The sequence below is a fragment of the Marmota monax genome, unplaced genomic scaffold, assembly GCF_021218885.2.
Source record: "Marmota monax isolate L192 unplaced genomic scaffold, Marmota_monax_Labrador192_F-V1.1 WCK01_AAM20220418_F8-fsc00056, whole genome shotgun sequence".
NCBI lineage: Eukaryota > Metazoa > Chordata > Mammalia > Rodentia > Sciuridae > Marmota > Marmota monax.
In genome coordinates this window covers 7,921,370-7,940,489 of record NW_026695212.1, presented here as the reverse complement: position 1 = coordinate 7,940,489, position 19,120 = coordinate 7,921,370, and the positions used below count along the sequence as shown (strand labels likewise).

The 19,120-nt window shown below is 36.4% G+C and overlaps 1 protein-coding gene and 1 long non-coding RNA gene across 3 annotated transcripts in view; both read left to right on the top strand.

Annotated features, from left to right (window-relative positions):
- Positions 1-325, top strand: part of LOC131423681 (uncharacterized) — a 47,583-nt gene extending 47,258 nt beyond the window's left edge. Inside the window, exon 3 of the long non-coding RNA XR_009225552.1 lies at positions 152-325. This is a non-coding gene — a long non-coding RNA (uncharacterized LOC131423681). The remainder of the gene's footprint in view (positions 1-151) is intronic.
- Positions 326-7,253: 6,928 nt separating this feature from the next.
- Tspan8 (tetraspanin 8) overlaps positions 7,254-19,120 on the top strand; it is a 28,075-nt gene continuing 16,208 nt past the window's right edge. Inside the window, exons 1-2 of one of the 2 annotated variants that reach the window (XM_046430740.2) lie at positions 7,254-7,641; positions 15,874-15,934. In XM_046430740.2, coding sequence (XP_046286696.1) covers positions 7,582-7,641; positions 15,874-15,934 — 121 coding nt within the window. In that variant the 5' untranslated portion in view covers positions 7,254-7,581. The remainder of the gene's footprint in view (positions 7,642-15,873; positions 15,935-19,120) is intronic. The other variant, XM_046430738.2, reaches the window with a different exon arrangement.

The window sequence follows — 19,120 nt, the reverse complement described above, 5'->3', positions numbered from 1 at the left end:
TCTGCCAGTCACTATGTTAGAAGTAGGAATACAGTGGTGCATACAAATAGATGCTTATTATTATTATTATTCAAAATCAATTCATGTATTTAGATAATTTTGGTATTTATCTGTTCATTGAAGAAATATTTAAGTGTTGACTATATTCCAGGCTCTCAAGACATGGCAGTGAACAACAGAGAAAATACCCTGGACCTAATGTTTGAATTCCAGAAATGAAATCCAAAGGAAAATAATAGGTAAACCAACATGTAATCTAACAAGGATAAAACATCTGTCACTGCAGAAGAGGGAAAAGAAGAAATGGGAGAGCCCTGAGAGAGGAATACATTTAGAATGTCAAGGAGTCCACTGGGGCAGCAGCAGCATGAGAGGGAAGAAATTGGGAGTGAGCACAGTGGGAAAGGCAGCCAAGGGCCCATTTTAAGTGGTTTTGGATTTTATTCTAACAGTGATGGGAATCCATTAGAGAGTTCAAAGCTGGGGAGTGACATAATCTTTTGCTGCACAGAGAATTGCTTTATGAACTCTTTTCTTCTCAGAAAGCTCCCAGGGTATTGGCTGAAAATACAGTGATTCTCGAGAAACTTGACATTTCTGGCTGATAATACTTATGCATCAGGTCCTATGCTACCAGCACAGAAATCCTGGAATATGTTCCCATATTTGCACATTCCATTTGGAGGGTCTTGGCCAGGCCAGTCCATCTGGCTTAATACCTTTCTGCACTCATGAACAAAGAGAAAAAAAAAAAAAAAAAGAGCACAGTACTCACAGGAATTTCCTGGCTCTCTGAAGCTTCAAGTAAGAACATGGCATGATAAATTGGTATTCAGAAAGAGTTTGGGTCCTTTCTACAATGTGTAAAAACAAAACACAACAAAATAAGGAAGGGGACTCCTTTGGAATATTTTCTGAAGGTTTAATGATTTACGTAGGCCAAACAAATTAGAGATCAATGTGATTCTGTACAGCAAAACAATCTCTGGGATTGGTTCTACCCCTGGGCATTCAAAAGACTCCCAAGAGTAGCTATTTAAAAACAAAAAAATTCTGACTTCCTCACATGGTTGACTTCTGGAGAGGCACTTTCTGAATCAAGTAGAGTGTTAATAAGTAAGAGAATTACTGAGAAGGTCAGAGAAGTAAGCATTAAATGTCTAACCATAAATGGAGAAAGAAGCTAAGAGAGAGTTCTGGGAGAAACAGTCTTTCTACTACTGATTTCTAAAAAAACTGTTATTTGGAGATTGTGTTCTTAAAGACATGAACTTTGACTTGATATGACTGAAATTGGGGTAGTGTATTTAGAGGAAGTGAAGGTAAACCAGGCTATTGTCCTCTGTCCTCAGAATAATGGTTAAGTGTTCAGCCATGGGTTTCCTGGTACATCTTTTATCTTCTCACATTAAGAGAAAATCAAGTTTTCTCAGTACTGAAGAAAAACTTAAAATAGGATTCTTTGTGGTTTGAAAAAATGTTTATTTAAACCAGAGAATGAATTATTTTCTACCCGAGTTTATATGGAATATATTTTGTTGTTTCTTACAAAGGTGTAAAATGGAGGTTTGGGATTTTCTCATAAGTGACCTTTATAATGACTTCCTGTTATTTTATTGTCCTCTGGGAACCAGAAAAGCTGTGTGATACATTCTCACCATGTGAGGCTGAATAAATCTCTCTAATTTGGAATTAGTCACTTGTGAATCCTAATTTATGTTATGTGTACAATGTCTGTTTATTTCTGACTAGTCATGAGAGAAGCCTGTGTAACAGTGTAACATTTTGTTTGGGTTCTTTCAGTTTGAGAACTTGGTGTCCCATACAAGCGTTAAATTTCGCCACCTTACTCTATTATTGTTATTATTTCACTTTTAAATTCTGTGTTGGTGGCCCCTACTCATTTCCCTACCTCTTAATCACTGTTAACTTAGAAACTAATCACATCCAGACACTAATGTGTACCTTGTGAACTTGCTAAACAAAGGACCAATTCAGACAGCTCACAGAAAAACAGGTTGGTATTTAAACTTCAAACTTACAAAGCAAATACCCAGGCAAAAATTTGGCACAAAAATAGACTATTCAAGACTCCTGGGCTGGTGATCACAAGGCCCTGTTTTGTATTCTTTATTCTCTTGTTGGGTGTTGTAGTCACTGGGCACAAGTCCTAATTTGAAGAGAAGAAAAAATAAAACTGACCTCTGAGAAATCAGCTAACAAAATAATAGAGCAGGACTAAGAAATCAATCAATCATAATTAAAGAATTTTAGAAGTATTGAAAATGCAATTAAAAGGTGATCTTGGAGGGCGAGCTCAATTGCAGTCACAGCTTGGTAAAGGAAAACCTTGTAAGTTATCATGTGACCTTGTCTAGGAATAGACTGTGATCACAGAGAGGAAGAGCTGAGTGGAGTATAGACAAGGTGACCTTGAGAAGGAAGACTTGGGGGAGGGGGTATCTCAGCAATATGCAGGAAGAGGATGCTAAGACCATTGAGAGCTTCCATGGGAGGGTTTGACTATTGGATTTTGGGATGGTTCTAGACTCAACAGCTTATCCAATCTCTGCAAAACATCTACTGACCCCGAACTGAATTCATCCCCCAGACACTACCTGTGCATGCTCTGGCCTCTGTGACACTGTGTCATAGGGATAGGATTTTCTGAACAGGGCACTATCTTACGCTGGATAAGTTTTGGATACTTTTCTCATGAAAAAAACTAAGAAATTGACATTCTGGCTCCTGGAAAAGCATTTAAGATGAATCTTTCCAAACAAGCAGATCACCCATGGAAAGGGTGGCTAAGCTGAGCTTTGGGGACTGTCAAAATAAGGACCTGACCCCAACCCTCACCCAGCATCTCTGGCTTTTTTACCTCAATTTCCCAAAACTATGGTAAATATAAAAGGAATATAATCACTGTAGTGAGGCCTAGTAAGAATGCACAGGCAACTCTAATTCATTATGGTCTAAAGCTGCATTTTTAATCACTGCTCTATTTTGCCTCAATTTTTACTCATAAACACCAACCAATTTTGGTGATCTAGAATTTGTTTTTCTAAATCCACAGTTTCATGTTTTTCCTTATGAGACCTAAATGGTAGCTTTATATGTAGGTATGAATAATGAATATTAGAATAAAAATATCTATAGGAAAGAAAGAATGTTGGCTATTAGATAGTGGATACTTGCAACTCTAAGTCACACTTTATTTCTGAGCTGGAATTAATATTAGGAGTACAGTTTGCTGTTTTAAAATGTCCTGCACAGGAAGAAGGGGGACCATTCTCATGCCAGATGCTTCCCATGCTGAGTGGAAATGTATGAAGAGTTTTTATAAGCAGGGCCGTGAAATACACTGGTTAGGTTATGCAGAGCAGTAAGCTCACAGGAAAGCAGAATGTTGATCTCAGGAAGGCTGGAATCAGATTAGAAGACAGCAGAAGCCAAGGCTCTGCTCCCATGAGAATACCACAAAGCCCAGAAGTGGGCGACTTTAGTTTTCCAGAAATAAGAAAAAAGGATTCCCAAAATAAGAAATACTAAAAGAGAACTCTTCACTCTATTTAGAATGCAGGACCTGATGCTCTTTCTATACCCCCAAGTACAGTTGTAGGGAATTTTAATATTATTTTCTTCCTACTGTTACCAACCTTTGAGAAAATGAATTGATAATTCACAATGCCATTAAAACATATATTATAAAGTGACAGTTATGATGGGAGGAATTATAATATAAAAGAGAAAGGTATCTTTTCTCTAAAACACATGATTTGCTTTTTAAACTACCTATTCTGTTGAAAAGTACTTTGGGTTACTAGATTTTGGAAACTAAAACACAAAGAGAAATTATCATCTCACAACAGGCATTGTCACAGCAGGGATTTTTATCTTGTTTTATAAACTGCTATGTCTCTGTACCTAATATAGCATTTGAAATATCATTTGTTGAATGAAGCTTTGAGTTTATCTTATAGAGGGGAAGATAATACCATGAAGAAAGTATGAACCAACTATCTATGCTTATTTTTTGGATCAAATTCTGTTTCACTCTGTTTTGTGCTTCTATAACAAAAACCCCTGAGACTGGATAATTTATAAAGGATAGATTTCTTTCTGGAGGCTGGGAAATTCAAGGTCAAGGGGTCCACATCTGATGAGGGCCTTCCTGATACATCATCCCACAGTGGAAGGCAGATGGATAAGAATGTGTGTGTGTGTGTGTGTGTGTGTGTGTATGTGTATGAGAGAGAGAGAGAGAGAGAGAGAGAGAGAGAGAGAGAGAGAGAGAGAGAGAGAGAGAGAGAGAGAGAGATATGAGGGGGGGAGAGACTGTGCACACAGGAGGGTGGGGAGGATGAAGAAATAGTATGAGAGGGAGGCTGAACTCCTTTTTCTAACAAACCCACTCCCACAATAATGCTGGTAAAGCCTTCATGACCTAATTATCTTTTAAAGGGCCACCTCTCAACCCTGTGGCATTGAGGATTAAGTTTCCAACAGATGAACTTTGGGGGTGAATTCAAACAAGTCCCAAATGTAAGTCTGATTTGTCTGGTGACCTAAAGAAAGTACCATAATTTTATAGGGCATCTGATGGTCCTCTTCATATTGTCTCTTATACCCTGAGCATAAAGGATCTCTCTTTCTCTTTTCTCTGTATACCCTGAGCATAAAGGATCTCTCTTTCTCTTTTCTCTGCCAAAGTGTCCATGCTGCTAACTAAACCTAGTTTAATGATGATTTCCTCCCTAGAGAACTATGAGCTAGTGAGGGAATCACTAGCTGAACTTCCAGGAGAGCTGGGCACTGTTACACACCCTTTCATTTCCAATGCTAGCTTCTGTGGCTTCATAAAGAAGGATCTCTGACTTTCAGGCATAAGGGATCAAATAGGAGAGAGACACAAATAAATGAATATAGGATGGCAACCACAGAGTCAAGGTCCGTTCAAATCACTTTAGTGTGAGGACTGAGAGGTCAGAGCCAGGGCAGCAGATGAGGAAGGGAAGCCTCTGCAGGCAAGGTGCCAGTGGAACTGAACACCAAAAAGGTGTTTGTGATAATTCACCAGGTAGAGTCGGTAGAAAAGGGTATTCCAGAAAGAGAGAACAGCATGACATGGAGGCAAAAAAGACCATAGTATGCTAGAGGGCACTGAACTAATTCTGTGTTTATGGAGGTGCTGGGAGTGGAGGCAGCAGGAAAGAGTTCTGCAAGTTGGGTGCCATGTGCTTCGAGTGCATCCCAAGGAGTTTGAAATTTTTCCCATAAGTAACAAGAAACCATTCTTAGATTGGCTTTTGATAAGATGAATTCTGGCGTGCTATGGCTGGTGGGGCAGAGCTGTCAGGGAAACTGATTATGATTCTATGGAAGGGATAAGAGAAGAAGACCCAGAGATGGATAAAGACATTGGCTAAAGGGTGAGATGCAGGAAACAGGGATGAGGGAAATTTAGGAGCATGACAGACTACGGGGAATTATTGATGTGAGGTAAGAAAGAAAGAAGAATACAAATTGACGCTACAGTATTTAGCTTGGGCAAGTACCATGTGATTTGAACATTCACTGGGTAGGAAAGTTACAAGAAGGAACTGTGCCATATTGGTTTTGAATTGGACTGGGAGTTCTATTCCACAGAGTCATTTTCCTGTAAAAGCACACCCACTGATTGCATTTCAGCATTCAAGAATGATTTAACTACAGACTGTATTCTCTTTAAGGAGATTTTGCGTTCACCAGGAAATCTATTCCAAACCAAAGATAAGTAGGTACTCATTAGATTTTTGTCAACAAAATAACATTTAAAATGCTTTTCTTTTAATTTTATCTCTATGTGATATCTAATTGTTTGGGGACTACAGATTCTTTTGGTTTTCAACTGAAAACTCTTTTTTTCACTCATGGATTATCTCATAAGCACTAAGAAGTGTATAAAATTATTTCAATTTCCTAGGAGGAAGCAGCACAGAACATTAGTGATGATTTAAATATTAAGTCATTGTTATTTTTAGAACTAGTTCTAAATTTGGCCTTTAACACTAAATATTATTGCCAATAATGCATTGAAATATATTCTCTTATTGTTAGAGAATAGAATTTTATGTTATTGAAAATTAGAAAAATATTTTTCTTTTGGAAGAAGTCCATGCTTGGGCTGGGGTTGTGGCTCAATGGTAGAGTGCTTGCCTGGCACATGCGAGGCCCTGGGTTCAATCCCCAGCACCACATAAAAATAAATAAATAAAACAAAGGTATTACTAAAAAATAAATATTTAGAAAAAATTTAACCATAAAAAAGAAGTTCATTCTTGCTTATTGTATAGAATTTATAAAGAGTTTAAGGAATTATTTCCTCAATGATTTTTTGAAATATAAAGTTTATTTTTTTTAATTTTTTTTTATTTGGGGAACTCCCTTTGAGAGTCAGGGTATGGAAACTGGTGTGACCCGGGTTGTTTATGCAAAGTGGTCTAAACCTCCCTGATTAGATCAGAGATTTTTTGCCTTTATCTGAATACAGTTGCTTTGTATTAGCATTAGAAATAAGCTGTAGAATCTACATTCAACAGATCCATGGCTGCCTTTCCATTTAATTTTTAATTAATTAATTGATTTTTTTGGTCCAAGAGAATCCAGAATCCAGAAACTGAGTTAGTGGGATGGAGCTATTGCTACACATAATCTATCAGAAGAAAGAAAACACAGTGTCCGCCTTTAAAAGAAACCAAGCTATCAAGACAGGATATACATTATAACAAGAAACAATGGAGCAGTCAGAGAGTAGCTTTTGGGAACTTTATTTATTACTATTATTTTTTGCATTGTAAAGAAATAAAGATGAAAATGGAATGATCTTACATTAAAGGCAAGACTGCCTCTCCCCCTCCACCTCGTGCCACTGAGATGCAGTTAAAGCAGCTACCTGGGATTGTTTTGAAAGTCAGAAGCTTTGGAAGGCAGAGATACATGTAATGGTTGTTTCACAATTCTGAGATTAATGATAAAAGGTTACCTAAGCTTGGAATTTTAGCACACATTTTACTGCATTTGGGGGAAAAATTGTATTTTTGACAAAATACAATGCAAAAATGAGTTGAGACACAATGTCCCTTTACGTGAGAGCAAAACGACCTATTTCCCTATGGTCCAAACAGAAGGCAGGAAAATAAGGCTGAAGTCTAACCACCTACTATCTTGCTGTGCCATTCTCCCCTCTGCTCCAACAACCCTCCCTTAACTTGATATCTGTTTACTTTAGAGGAGGCAGTTTTTGAGAAAGGATCATAACTATCCTGGCCCAGTGCCTCAGGAGCCATGACAAGCAAAAGCACAAACTGGCCTGGATATAGCCTTTGGGATATTTAAATGTGTGGGTTAATTTTTTATCCATTTTAATAACTAGTTTTCTCTCTTTTTTCCCCCCTGTCTACTTCTTTGCTTTCTATTTATGCTCTGAGGCTGTGGGCACAGGACTGGCTGCAGGCAAATAGTTCCAGAGCATACTGAAGGACAATCTTCTAACGAATCATTAATTTCACTGTGTATCTGGATTCCTGCTTCTTTTTCGAAATGGCAGGTGCGAATCCCTGTGTAAAATATTCTATGTTTATCTTCAACTTTGTGTTCTTGGTAAGTGTTTTTCTTTTAATTATCAATTTTATGCAAGAAAGGGGATCCTGATATAAATATCATAAATAAGAAGAGACTCTATACTAGAGAAATAGGATGAGGAGGAAAATGTATTTTCCATGTATTTGTTTGGATTGTTCTTTCTTTGGTTATTTCAGCAATTGAAAATAAGCCAATGACTTAAAAAAAAAGTGCACTTCAGGATCTGTAAGGATAAACACTGCTTAAATGTTTTGATATCATTGCAAAAACAATCAGAGGAAAAATACCCCTTAATTAAAGGAAAATTATTCTTAGTTATGTATCAATCAGAGCTTTTCTGTTTAGGACTCTTTGGAGAAAATGTGCTTTTATTCACCGAGAGCCTGTCTCCTGATTTTTTTCCTTTAACATTTGGGTTTGAAACAGGTGACTAACTAGTTGTGGGATGAGAGAGACAGGAGAAGAGGATAATTTTAAGAGCCTCAAGGAAAAACAATGGATCTTGAAAAAATTTAGGGGAAAACAATAAAATTATTTAATCACAAGAAGATTAAACTAGGCTAGTGGATATGTTTGAGGATTTTAAAAGTTAGAATTTTGATGTGTCATCAACCTACTTTTAAGTGGCAGGGTTTGTATTTAGCAAATTATATTTCTCTTGAAAGCCTATTGAGGTAGACTAAGTTGTAAGTAAGTTGTAAGTAGCATCTAACATTGGAAAATGGAAAAACACGTGTGAAAGGGTAGGCTGAGATGTTGATAATTGACCTTATCATTTTTACTATGTATAATACAGCTTTAAAACTGTCCAGAAGTAAATTAGTAGAATAGCCAAAGTGCTTAAATAAGAAAAATCATGTTGTATTCTGAATTGAAAAATAGATCATATGGTACAATGAGAATAGAACTGTTTTTGCTTTTGAATTTGGTTGTCTTTAATAAGCAGAAAGCCAGTATCTATGTGTTGGTAAATTTATACCCTATTAAAATAATGATGAACTTTATTAAACTTAACTACATGAGTACAGCTTTATTGCATAGAATAACTTTCCATTTAATGGTCAGTAGCCCTAATGAATACAGATGACATACTGGTAAATTAAATAAATGAGTATGTAAGTAAATAAAATAAAAAGAAGGTTTCTTCTTTCTTCTTTCCCTCAAAAAATGGGCTGCTTCTGAAAATATTAAATGAAGCTCATGCACGTATGCACTTTTTAACATTAGTTCTGATAAATTTCTTTCCTTGAAATATTTAAAACATTGGGAGTAGAATATAAAGAAGCAAATGCTTATGTTCTTTGGCTTAGTGTTTTGTTTTTAGCTGATTTTTATGGAGAGTTTCCAACATTCACAAAAGATAAACTAGGCTAAGTGACCCCATCACCCAGCCCCAACAGCCTTGAATCCACAGCCAATCTTTCTCCATTCATACTCATTCATTTCCCCATCCCCTGCTATTTTGAAGCATATCTTAAGTATATGCCACTTCATTTATCAATATTTTAGTACATATCTTTGAAAGAAAATACTTCTTTGAAAAGTGTAGCCATAACATAATTATCATACTTTAAAAACTTTATGAGAATTTCTCAATCAATTCTGAAATATCTATCTAGGGCTCAAATTTCCAGTTGCCTCAGAAATGTTTGTTAGGATTCTGATCCAAATAAAGTCCACAAATTGTGATTGATTGATATTTTTTCATGTCATTTGTAGTTAATCTGTAGATTATCCCTCCCACATCATCTTTTTTCTCCCCCTTCAAATTTTATATAGTGATATGTGCTGTTTGGCTTATCACATTTTTCTATGGTCTGAGTTTTTCTATTTGTGTACTTAAAGTGTAATTTAATATGTCTTTGTGTACAATCTGTAAGTTAATTTTTGCATGAGATGGTTTGGTAAGTTTTAGATTTGTTTTTTTTCTTTGTATAACTACCTCATAAGTGATAATGTATTCTTTCATCAGAAAGATGTGTCACATTTTTGTAATGATGCTCAAGTGCTCCATTTTTAGTTCACTAAGAGATTAAAATTGCTGATATTCCAATTCTATCAAGTTTTCTTCACATATTACCTGAAAATTTTCTATAAGGAGAATATTCTCATTTACTGATTTATTTTTTGATTACCAATGGTACTCAGAATGTGTGTGTGTGTGTGTGTGTGTGTTTGAAATTTAATTTAATTATGTGTATATCATACATAATTAAATAAAAAGTAGCATAAATACTTCTTTCTTAATCTTCAGTTAACCAGTTTTCAACAGTGATAAGCTTGTCTTTAAGTATCCTTATGAAATAATAGGTAAATTTCATTATAGTTCTTATCCTTATTGATGTGCCATTTGTTCCATGTTTGACCATTAGGAGCTTCTTCAGGTTGACTTCTGAGTCTATTTGACACGATTCTAATAACTTTGGCAACTTCTTCATTATGTGGTATATCAACATGTTCCAAGATGCTTTTTCCTGCCCTGACTTGTAATCAGTTATTTCTCCAGGAAGTTCTGAAAACTGCAGTTGTTGTCTTCTTTCTATGATACAGAATATATGTGGTCCTTTTAAACAAACCAACTATCAATATATTAATAAATGTATGGCTCCCATTGTAGTAAGATGTCCCAAAGCACCAAAACCAATAATAATCTTCAAATTCCAAAACAGTAAAAAATATGTCTTTCTTGCATAAAAGCAGTATGCAAAGTTGGTAGTGGTTGTTAATTCCTCCTTTTTAAAATTAAATATCAGGAATTTGCAATAGATCTGAATTTTTTTAAAGAGAGAGAGAGAGAGAGAGAGAGAGAGAGAGAGAGAGAGAGAGAATTTTTTTTAAATGTTTACTTTTTGGCGGACACAACATCTTTGTTTTGTATGTGGTGCTGAGGATTGAACCCGGGCCGCACGCATGCCAGGCGAGCACGCTACCGCTTGAGCCACATCCCCAGCCCCTAGATCTGAATTTTAAACTCAAATAATAAAGACAATCTAGGATAAGAGTTTATCATAGATCTGGGATTATATATTTAAGACTGAGGTTCAAGGTCAATTGTAAGAGGTCTATACCACATTGTCACCAATTTCCTGGAGGAGCTCCGATGGTTTTATGGTTGCCATATCTATTTGTTTCTCTGATAACACAAAGTCTTTCCCACATTGTGGATTTCAGGTAGACAGTTCTAACTTCCTTCAGGGGCTCTTCCTGGCAGCACGTGTCTTGGGTTTTATAATCTCTATGAAAGAAATCTTGAAATGGAGTCTTTCAGCAAGAAAATTGAAAGCAATGGTTTTAAAGATCATTGGTTATTTCTTAGCCAACACGTGACACCAGTATTTTAAATCAAAATCTAGGCAGTAGGAGGGGTGGTTTGAGGTTAGGGAATGTTCTTGTCTCTACTCCTCCATCTACCCTCAACCCAGAGTTCATGGTTGGAATTTTATGATCCTTCATCGGAAATTAGCAATTTGTCACATTCCTAATGTTTACTTAAGTAAAAATTTTAACGGTCCCACTGATGTGGTTTTCTTGTAGATGCCGATGACCTTATGTTTTCAAATGCATTCTTTTCTGATGTAACTTTCAAAATTAATTTTTTGAAAAGTAGGGCCAGATGTTGAAATATCTCTAAGATATGCATATGGTCATTTAAACTAATCATACTGGTTTCTTTTGGGAGAGAACTTGAAATATGCCATATAGAAATGCAGGAATTTCTGTTTGTTAGAAATACTAATTGAAGAGAAATATGTAAATGCAAAAATCATTCCTAACCATTCATTCTAAAGTTTGCTGCAAATTAGAGAGTTCGAGGTGCTATAGATGATAGAGAAGTTATAGGTACAAAACCTATTTCTCTGAGTCTTATATTAAAAATGGATGAAATGCCCAAACTTATTTTGCTTTTCTCAGAAAGTTCAGGCCTTGGAGTATGGTAGATCTTTAAACTTTCTTAGGGTTTGGAGTAAATATGGAACATGGGGCTTTTTGCTTGAAGACACAGTAAAATATGACTGGGGACTGAGTGGACAGTTCTTAATGAGGGGAAATAGGATGAGGTAAGAGAGGCAAGATGAGAAGAAGGAGCCAAGCTGTACAGGCAAAGGTATTAGCAACTGAAAGAAGCCAAAGCATGAGGAGCCTTGGAGACAGCAAAAGATTCTTTTTTTTTTTTTTTAAGATGGACACAATAACTTTATTTTATTTATTTGTTTTTTTCCAGAATGCATTATAATTCTTATTACATGTATAGAGCACAATTTTTCATATCTCTGGTTGTATACATAGTATATTCACACCAATTCGTGTCTTCATACCTGTACTTTGGATAGTAATGATCATCACATTCCACCATCATTAATTATCCCTGCTCTCTCCCTTCCCCTTCAACCCCTCTGCCTTATTTAGAGTTCGTCTGTACCTCCCATGCTTCTGCTCCCTATCCCACTATGAATCAGCCCCCTTATATCAAAGAAAACATCTGGTATTTGGTTTTTTGGGACTGGCTAACTTCACTTAGCATTATTTTCTCCAATGCCATCCATTTACCTGCAAATGCCATGATTTTATTCTCTTTTATTGCTGAGTAATATTCCATTGTGTATATTTGCCACATTTATTTTTGTCCATTCATCTATTGAAGGGCATCTAGGTTGGTTCCATGGTTTAGCTATTGTGAATTGTGCTACTATAAACATTGAGGTGGCTGTGTTCCTGTAGTATGCTGTTTTCAAGTTCCTTGGGTGTAGACTGAGGAGAGGGACAGCTGGGTCAAATGGTGATTCCATTCCCAATTTTCCAAGAAATCTCCATTCTGCTTTCCATATTGGCTGCACCAATTTGCAGTCCCACCAGCAGTGTATGAGTGTACCTTTTTCCCCATATCCTCGCCAACACTTTTATTGTTGTTTCTATCCATAATAGCTGCCATTCTGACAGGAGTGAGATGAAATCTTAGAGTGGTTTTGATTTACATTTCTCTAATTGCTAGTGATGATGAACATTTTTTCATGTATTTGTTGATTGATTGCATATCCTTTTCTGAGAAGTATCTCATCATGTTCTTGGCCCATTTATTGATTGGGTTATTTGTTTTTTTGGTGTTTAGCTTTTTGAGTTCTATGTATACCCTAGACATTAGTACTCTATCTGATGTGTGAGGAGTAAAGATTTGTTCTCAAGATGTAGGCTTACAGATTTGCTCCCAAGATGTAGGCTTACCTCACAGATTGTTTTTGCTGAGAAGAAACTTTTTAGTTTGAATCCATCCCATTTATTGATTCTTGATTTTAATTCTTGTGCCACAGGAGTCTTATTAAGGAAGTTGAGGCCTAATCCTACCTGATGGAGATTAGGTCCTCCTTTTTCTTAGATGCAGGGTCTCTGGTTGTATACCTAAGTCCTTGATCCATTTTGAGTTGAGTTTTGGAGTGAATCTGGGAACCAGCATTTCATTGTCTATCATTGTGTGTGTGTGCTTTGCCTGGGCCCCTAAATTGAATGTGCTCAGAATAATTAAAAATCTGGAAGCAAAGTAAATATAACTCTAAGATAGGGGTACCTTAAAAATAATCAGACACAATTATATTTTATTCTATCAGTTGAAGATGCCCCAAGACAAAGACTTAAAAATGGCTGAAATGTGTGACCTTTGTAAAAACAGTGATTGCCTGACATTATACATTTAGCCTTGGTTGAACTGGGATGATGACAAAAGGTGTAACAGCCCAGTGGCTGAAAAGAAACAAGTCACTTTTCTAAATAGCAGTATTTTTATTATGGAGTGCAAATTTAGGAAATAGTTTTGAAAGAGAAAAGATACCATAGAAAAAAATAACAATTTAGTAACAATTACTGGAGCTTAACCCAAGGACAAATATAGCATTTACTACTCCATCTTCTAGGGAGTAGATACTTTTTTCTTAATTCATAGTTTTTGTTGTTTAAATCAGTATAAAAAGATCAGGGGACAAACCCTGAAGGCCATACTAGGGAAAGGGCTCAAAGAACCATTATGATTGATGCTCAAAGAGAGGAGATGAAATAATTTAGTATTAATCATAACTCTGGAATGATCATTTTTGATAGAAAATAAATTTACTTTTAAAGTCAGTCAAAGCATTTATAAATAATTTTGTGGTAATAGACTGTGATCTTTACATGTGAATTTCTCCAAATAAGATGAGAATGATATATTTCTTTTTTAAAAAAAATAAAGTTTGAAAGAGAGAGAGAGAGAGAGAGAGAGAGAGAGATAGAGAGAGAGAGAGATGAGAGTTTATTCAATTTCAAAATCTCTGAAAGAATTTTGTCTAATTGTGAAGATTGAATTTGGGCAAAATGTTCTTGACTTCTGAAATCATTTGATACTCCTTTTCCATGCTGATGTTACTGACAAAGTTCAGTGGCTGAGAAGACTAAATGTTGCCACTTAATTGGCACATTTGGTTGATTTAATAAAATTTATATATGTGATTTACTTTCTAACAACTTTGTTAAAGTGAAGTAAACAGTAACACAAAGAGAGTTGGTATTTCAAAAAACGTCACACTCTTATTCTGTAAGCATTCTTAAAGTTTTCTATATGACAGTTTAGTAAATACCAGTAAGCACGGTGATCACAATTAGCTACTAGGATAATTAATATTAATTTTAATCAAAGCTAAAAGCTAGAGAGACTATCAAGACAATCAATCAATATAAGTCTATTTGTAAAAGAAGAAAAAGCAAATATCAGTTAGCAAATCAAACAACAACAACAACAAAAAATCCAGTGGTATAAAATTACTGAAAATCTCAGAGGGTCTCATTATCATTTAACACAAATTCGCACAGCTTTATTAGCAAATAACTGCTAACAAGAGCACTTATTTCCATTAACAAATGAAATTAGAATTTTGTGGAAGGAGGTGGAGCATGGGGGAAGTAAGGGAGATTTTTTAAGTTCCAAAGCTATTTTTGTTTTTGGATAGTTTGTATTTTAGGGTGTAAAATAATTGCATTGGTAGGTGATAAAGAGCTTTACCTTTCAATCTCATTAGAATAATTTCAATTATTTTATAGAAGTTGAAACATGCAGTAGGGGTAGATTGGTTATGAGTTGCCTTGAAGTTTTACCACATGCCTGTTATCTCTCAGGATTTCAGTTTCTTTAACCAAAATGAAGATTTTGGACCTGGATAATTTTTGAGGTCATTTAGGGAGCACAGATTACATTCAGCTGCTCATTGAACCTCCCTACTTGGTAACAAGGCCCTTGACCTTATTTCCATTGCAAACTTAATAAGAAACCATTAACAGTGCTGCTGGAGGTTCCAGGCATATGGCTCACCCATACATGAAAACCAGGACGCTCCAAGGTCAGTGGGTTTTGGAGAACTCAGACGTTCCTTTGTCAAAGCACGGAAAGGTTAGAAAGTCCTCCAAGTCTGGTATGTTACCAGAGCTGCTCTCAACATATCTATCTAATAATAAATCTTTGATTTTTTTGAATCCACAATATATATCTTTATTTCTTAAACTCTGAAAGACAAGGGTTTTCCTTAACACTAAAATAAAATGTGTTTTCCATTTTATGTGTTGGCTTTGCTCCAAATTAAATAATCTGGTAAAGTCATTAAAGGAATTTAAGACTTTAAGTACTGTTCTCCATTGTTCCTTTTCTCTGGCTAAGCTTTACTACCTAAAAATGCGTATTTTTAAAGAGTTTATTGAGGTTCAAAAAGTAGTGGTTGATATACATCTTTGTTGCTTAACTGGGCATTTTGTTAAATATTCTACTGTTTCCTTTTGATTCCAACTTCAACCTCCCTCTTACATTTTGAATGAATATTTGGTAATTAGTTATTCCCATCTTTTTCTAAGATAGCTTTCCAGGAATAAACCCACAGGCACTCTAAGGATCTTTTATGTTTAAACTGTTGTGACTTATCTTTTTTGTGCAATTATCTAAGCAAAAAATGTATGATTAGAATTAAATCATGAAAAATAGTTTTTCCCTTCTTAGTAGAGATGACTTCTTGGCTATAGATCTATGAGTGGACTAGGAATGGGAAGCAGAGTTACTCTTGTCAAACTTGTGTATTATAATACTTTAGCAATTATCTATATGAATATGCCTTAGTATGACAGTTGTGTCTGTCAGGCTGTAATGTACAATTAATGACAAACTATTGCAACCAGATGGATAGGGTGTTTGGAAATAGTGTTTCATTTTATCTTAATTGTAACACTCTTTGTTTTTTGCTGCAGCTATGTGGTATCTTGATCCTGTCAATAGCAATATGGATCCGAGCAAGCAAAATGGACAAGGGGTAATATAAAAATAAATACAATGTAATCTTTCCCCCAAATAGTTTCTCATATAATAATGAAAGCAATGGCAATATTAATAATAGTAAATATTTCTGTAGGTTTTTCTTAATTGCCTCATGTAATTGTACTGATAATTTGATTTTATAATTCAATCAAAATTACTTACTATGTTCCTGGCACTGTGCATGGAACAAAGAAAGTAATCACTATGCATAGAATAACCTTCTGGAGAGTGGAAGAGGTGTTATCCCACAATTAGGAAGAGTTCAGTGGAAGTGGAGGTAGAAAGGGGCCAACCTGGAAATTTGACTCCTTCAGTATTTGTTTATGGTTGGCTTGACACAGCTTGGGGATGTAGACCACTGCTCCTCCTCCCCACCCAGAAGAACAATTTATATGGCACCAGGTATTGACAATATTTAGCTGATTCCCAGGTGACTGGCCCCAAAGGAAAGAACATGAGAAGTACTCTTGGAGAAGAATGTACATCAGTGTTGTAAAGGTAGCAGATCTGTCACAGCTAGCATCGAGGGCCACCCCTTATAACAACAGGGGGCTGATCATGCTAGTGCGACTCTGCAGGTAGCTGCACATGCCCAGCTTCTTGCTATTTATGCAGGATCAACATGACCACTTCCCATCACTGTAAGCCTTTCTATCCCTTGGGCAAAGCTCTTACTAACATTTCCACAGGTTTGAAGGAAGGTTAGTTCTGAGGGTTGATTCTGGCTCCAGCCTTTGGACTCCACATGTGCTATTTCTGCTCCATACCATAGACTCATAGTGTGGAAGGAGGAGGGTGGAGGTGAGAGTGTGGGAAGATTGTTTTGTCAGTTCCCCCAATATAATACTTACAATGCTACCCTGGCACTATCTCCTGGGTCCCCTGTTCCCAGTTTTCTTTTCCTTCCTCCCTCCTGTCAGGAGCAATCCTTTCCTTAATTTATTATTCGTACCCGATGTAAAGCAGTTGACTTGTTCTTCTTGGTTTTTACGCTACTGTCATTATTCACGATTGCAATGTCTTTTCAAAAGTCTTCCTCTTACGAGGCAATTTGATGTCTATTTGATAGCTACAAAGATAATATGAAGCCAGTAATTAAGACAATGCATTTTCTATTAGAATTTATTATGTGGTGCAGCTAAATGCCTTTGGACACAGCCTGGTGGAAAAAAAGCAAATTAACATCTGTTTTGCTTCCTTTCCTAAAGTGGTTGAGTGGTTGGGTTTTCTGAAAATTTATTTAGTATTTCTTCTTTCTCTTTTTTTTCCTCCTTTTTTTTTTTTTTTTTTTTTTTTGTAATTTTCTTTCTACCCTGAGAACCTAGGGAATCATTGTGGCAATTAGCTGCTTCCTCATTCTGGGCTTTGCCTCCGTGAAGAAACTGGGTGGTGGGGTGGTTGTGGCAAGTAGTCGGTAACTCCCAAATTTATCATTTTCATTTATTACTTATTCAGATAAATGCAACTCTGACTGCCTAATGGCCTGGGTCTCTGATATTTGGGTCCAAGGAGAATACTGGAAAGTGTGCAGAATCGGTTTGACTTTGGAGCTCATAATTGGGCACAGAGACTAACAGCCATTTGAGGGTGCTTTTGGTCCTTTAAAGATGTGTGTGCAGTCTGCATTTTATTTTATTTCATTTTCATGTTTCTGGTTGACAGTCTCTTTCTCCCAACTGTTTCTGGTAAACAAACGTGGTGTTTAGTCTGTAAAGGAACTGCACACATTGAACGTGTTAAAGGAGAACTGTTGTCCTTGAGAGGGTGTGACTCCACATCTGGGGAGGAGAATGTACTAATGGGGCTCGACAGCATCTTTAGTTACATTTTGACTCTTATGCTGTCGGCCTCTTACCCTGAACGAAAGTCTCAATTGGCCAGAACAACATTAACCCGCCTGACATGGGAAATTGTTTTGATTCACATTAATCTGAAGGCAGTGACAAAGAATCAGGACTGAGAGAAGATTTGATTTATTACTGGAAAAACAGAGGCAGCCATTTTAGAAGAGAAAACATGGGCTTAAAACAACAACAACAAAAAAAAACAAGATTGTCAGGGAGGTGGCATCTCTTTCTGCTCAAGTGTCTCAGAGGGACCTGGTTTCCTCAGGATAAATTTTGCACCACGAGGCAAAGCGTGCTGGTAGCCATCTTGTTCCAGCAGATCCCTTCTTCTCTAAAGATGACACCCAAATGCTCCTCTTTCAGGCCCAGCCATCCCATTTCCTGTAGAAAGCCTCCCCTTGTCTTAAGATACACATAGACTCAGTGCTCACCCAAGGCACTGCAGCTTTTAAAAAGCTGCTGTGTCTGTCTCTGTGGGAGCAAGCATCTCACCTGGGGTTTCTACTTCATTCTTTATAACAATAGCCACTTATTGGGCTGGACTTGGAATAGTGACTGACAGGCAGTCAACACAGCGGTTTTTTTTTTTTTTTTTTTTCTCAACTGGCTGTGGTTCACTCTGCATGGTCTGTCCCCAGAAGTTCCAGTACAGGTGTTAGGTATTTGGCCTATTCTTTCTAACTCAGGGCTATGTATCCTAAGTTCTAATAACCCAGCTAGAGAGTCTCCATCCTTCCGTGTGCCTTAGGTTTGCCTGTACTGGCTGCAGTGTTCTGAAGAGCAATATTTGATAGTGAATTCATATATAGCTACTTATGTTTTTCTTCCTTAAGGCTGCTTTTTTGTCCCATCTGTTTTGACCCAGATGTCATGCCTGTTTAATTAACAAAAATGATTTTCCTAGCTCCAAATCATAACAATCAAACAAACAGAAAACCCCCAAAGCAAACAGAAAGCCTTAGGACATAACCAAACTTTCAAAATATGTAAATTGAAACATTATTTGTAAGCATAGACTTTTGGAGACAAAAGAGTCTTTGGAAATCACAGACCTGACCCACTTCCCTTTTATAAATGGAAAACTGGGCCCAATGAGTTAGTTGACCATCCTAGGGTTGCAAACCTAGTTATTTCCTAGGCCTCTGATGGGAATATAGAGCTTCATTTTAATACTTTTATCATTTCTACACATTTCTTCCTATTCATTGTTGAATAAAGGTTTTCTCTAGGCTTAAAAATTAAGTCTTTAAAACAAAAGAATTATTAGTAGTGGCAACAGTTATTTTTGTACTGACTGTTAAGGGAGGTGACCTCTGGGCTGCATGGCAGATTC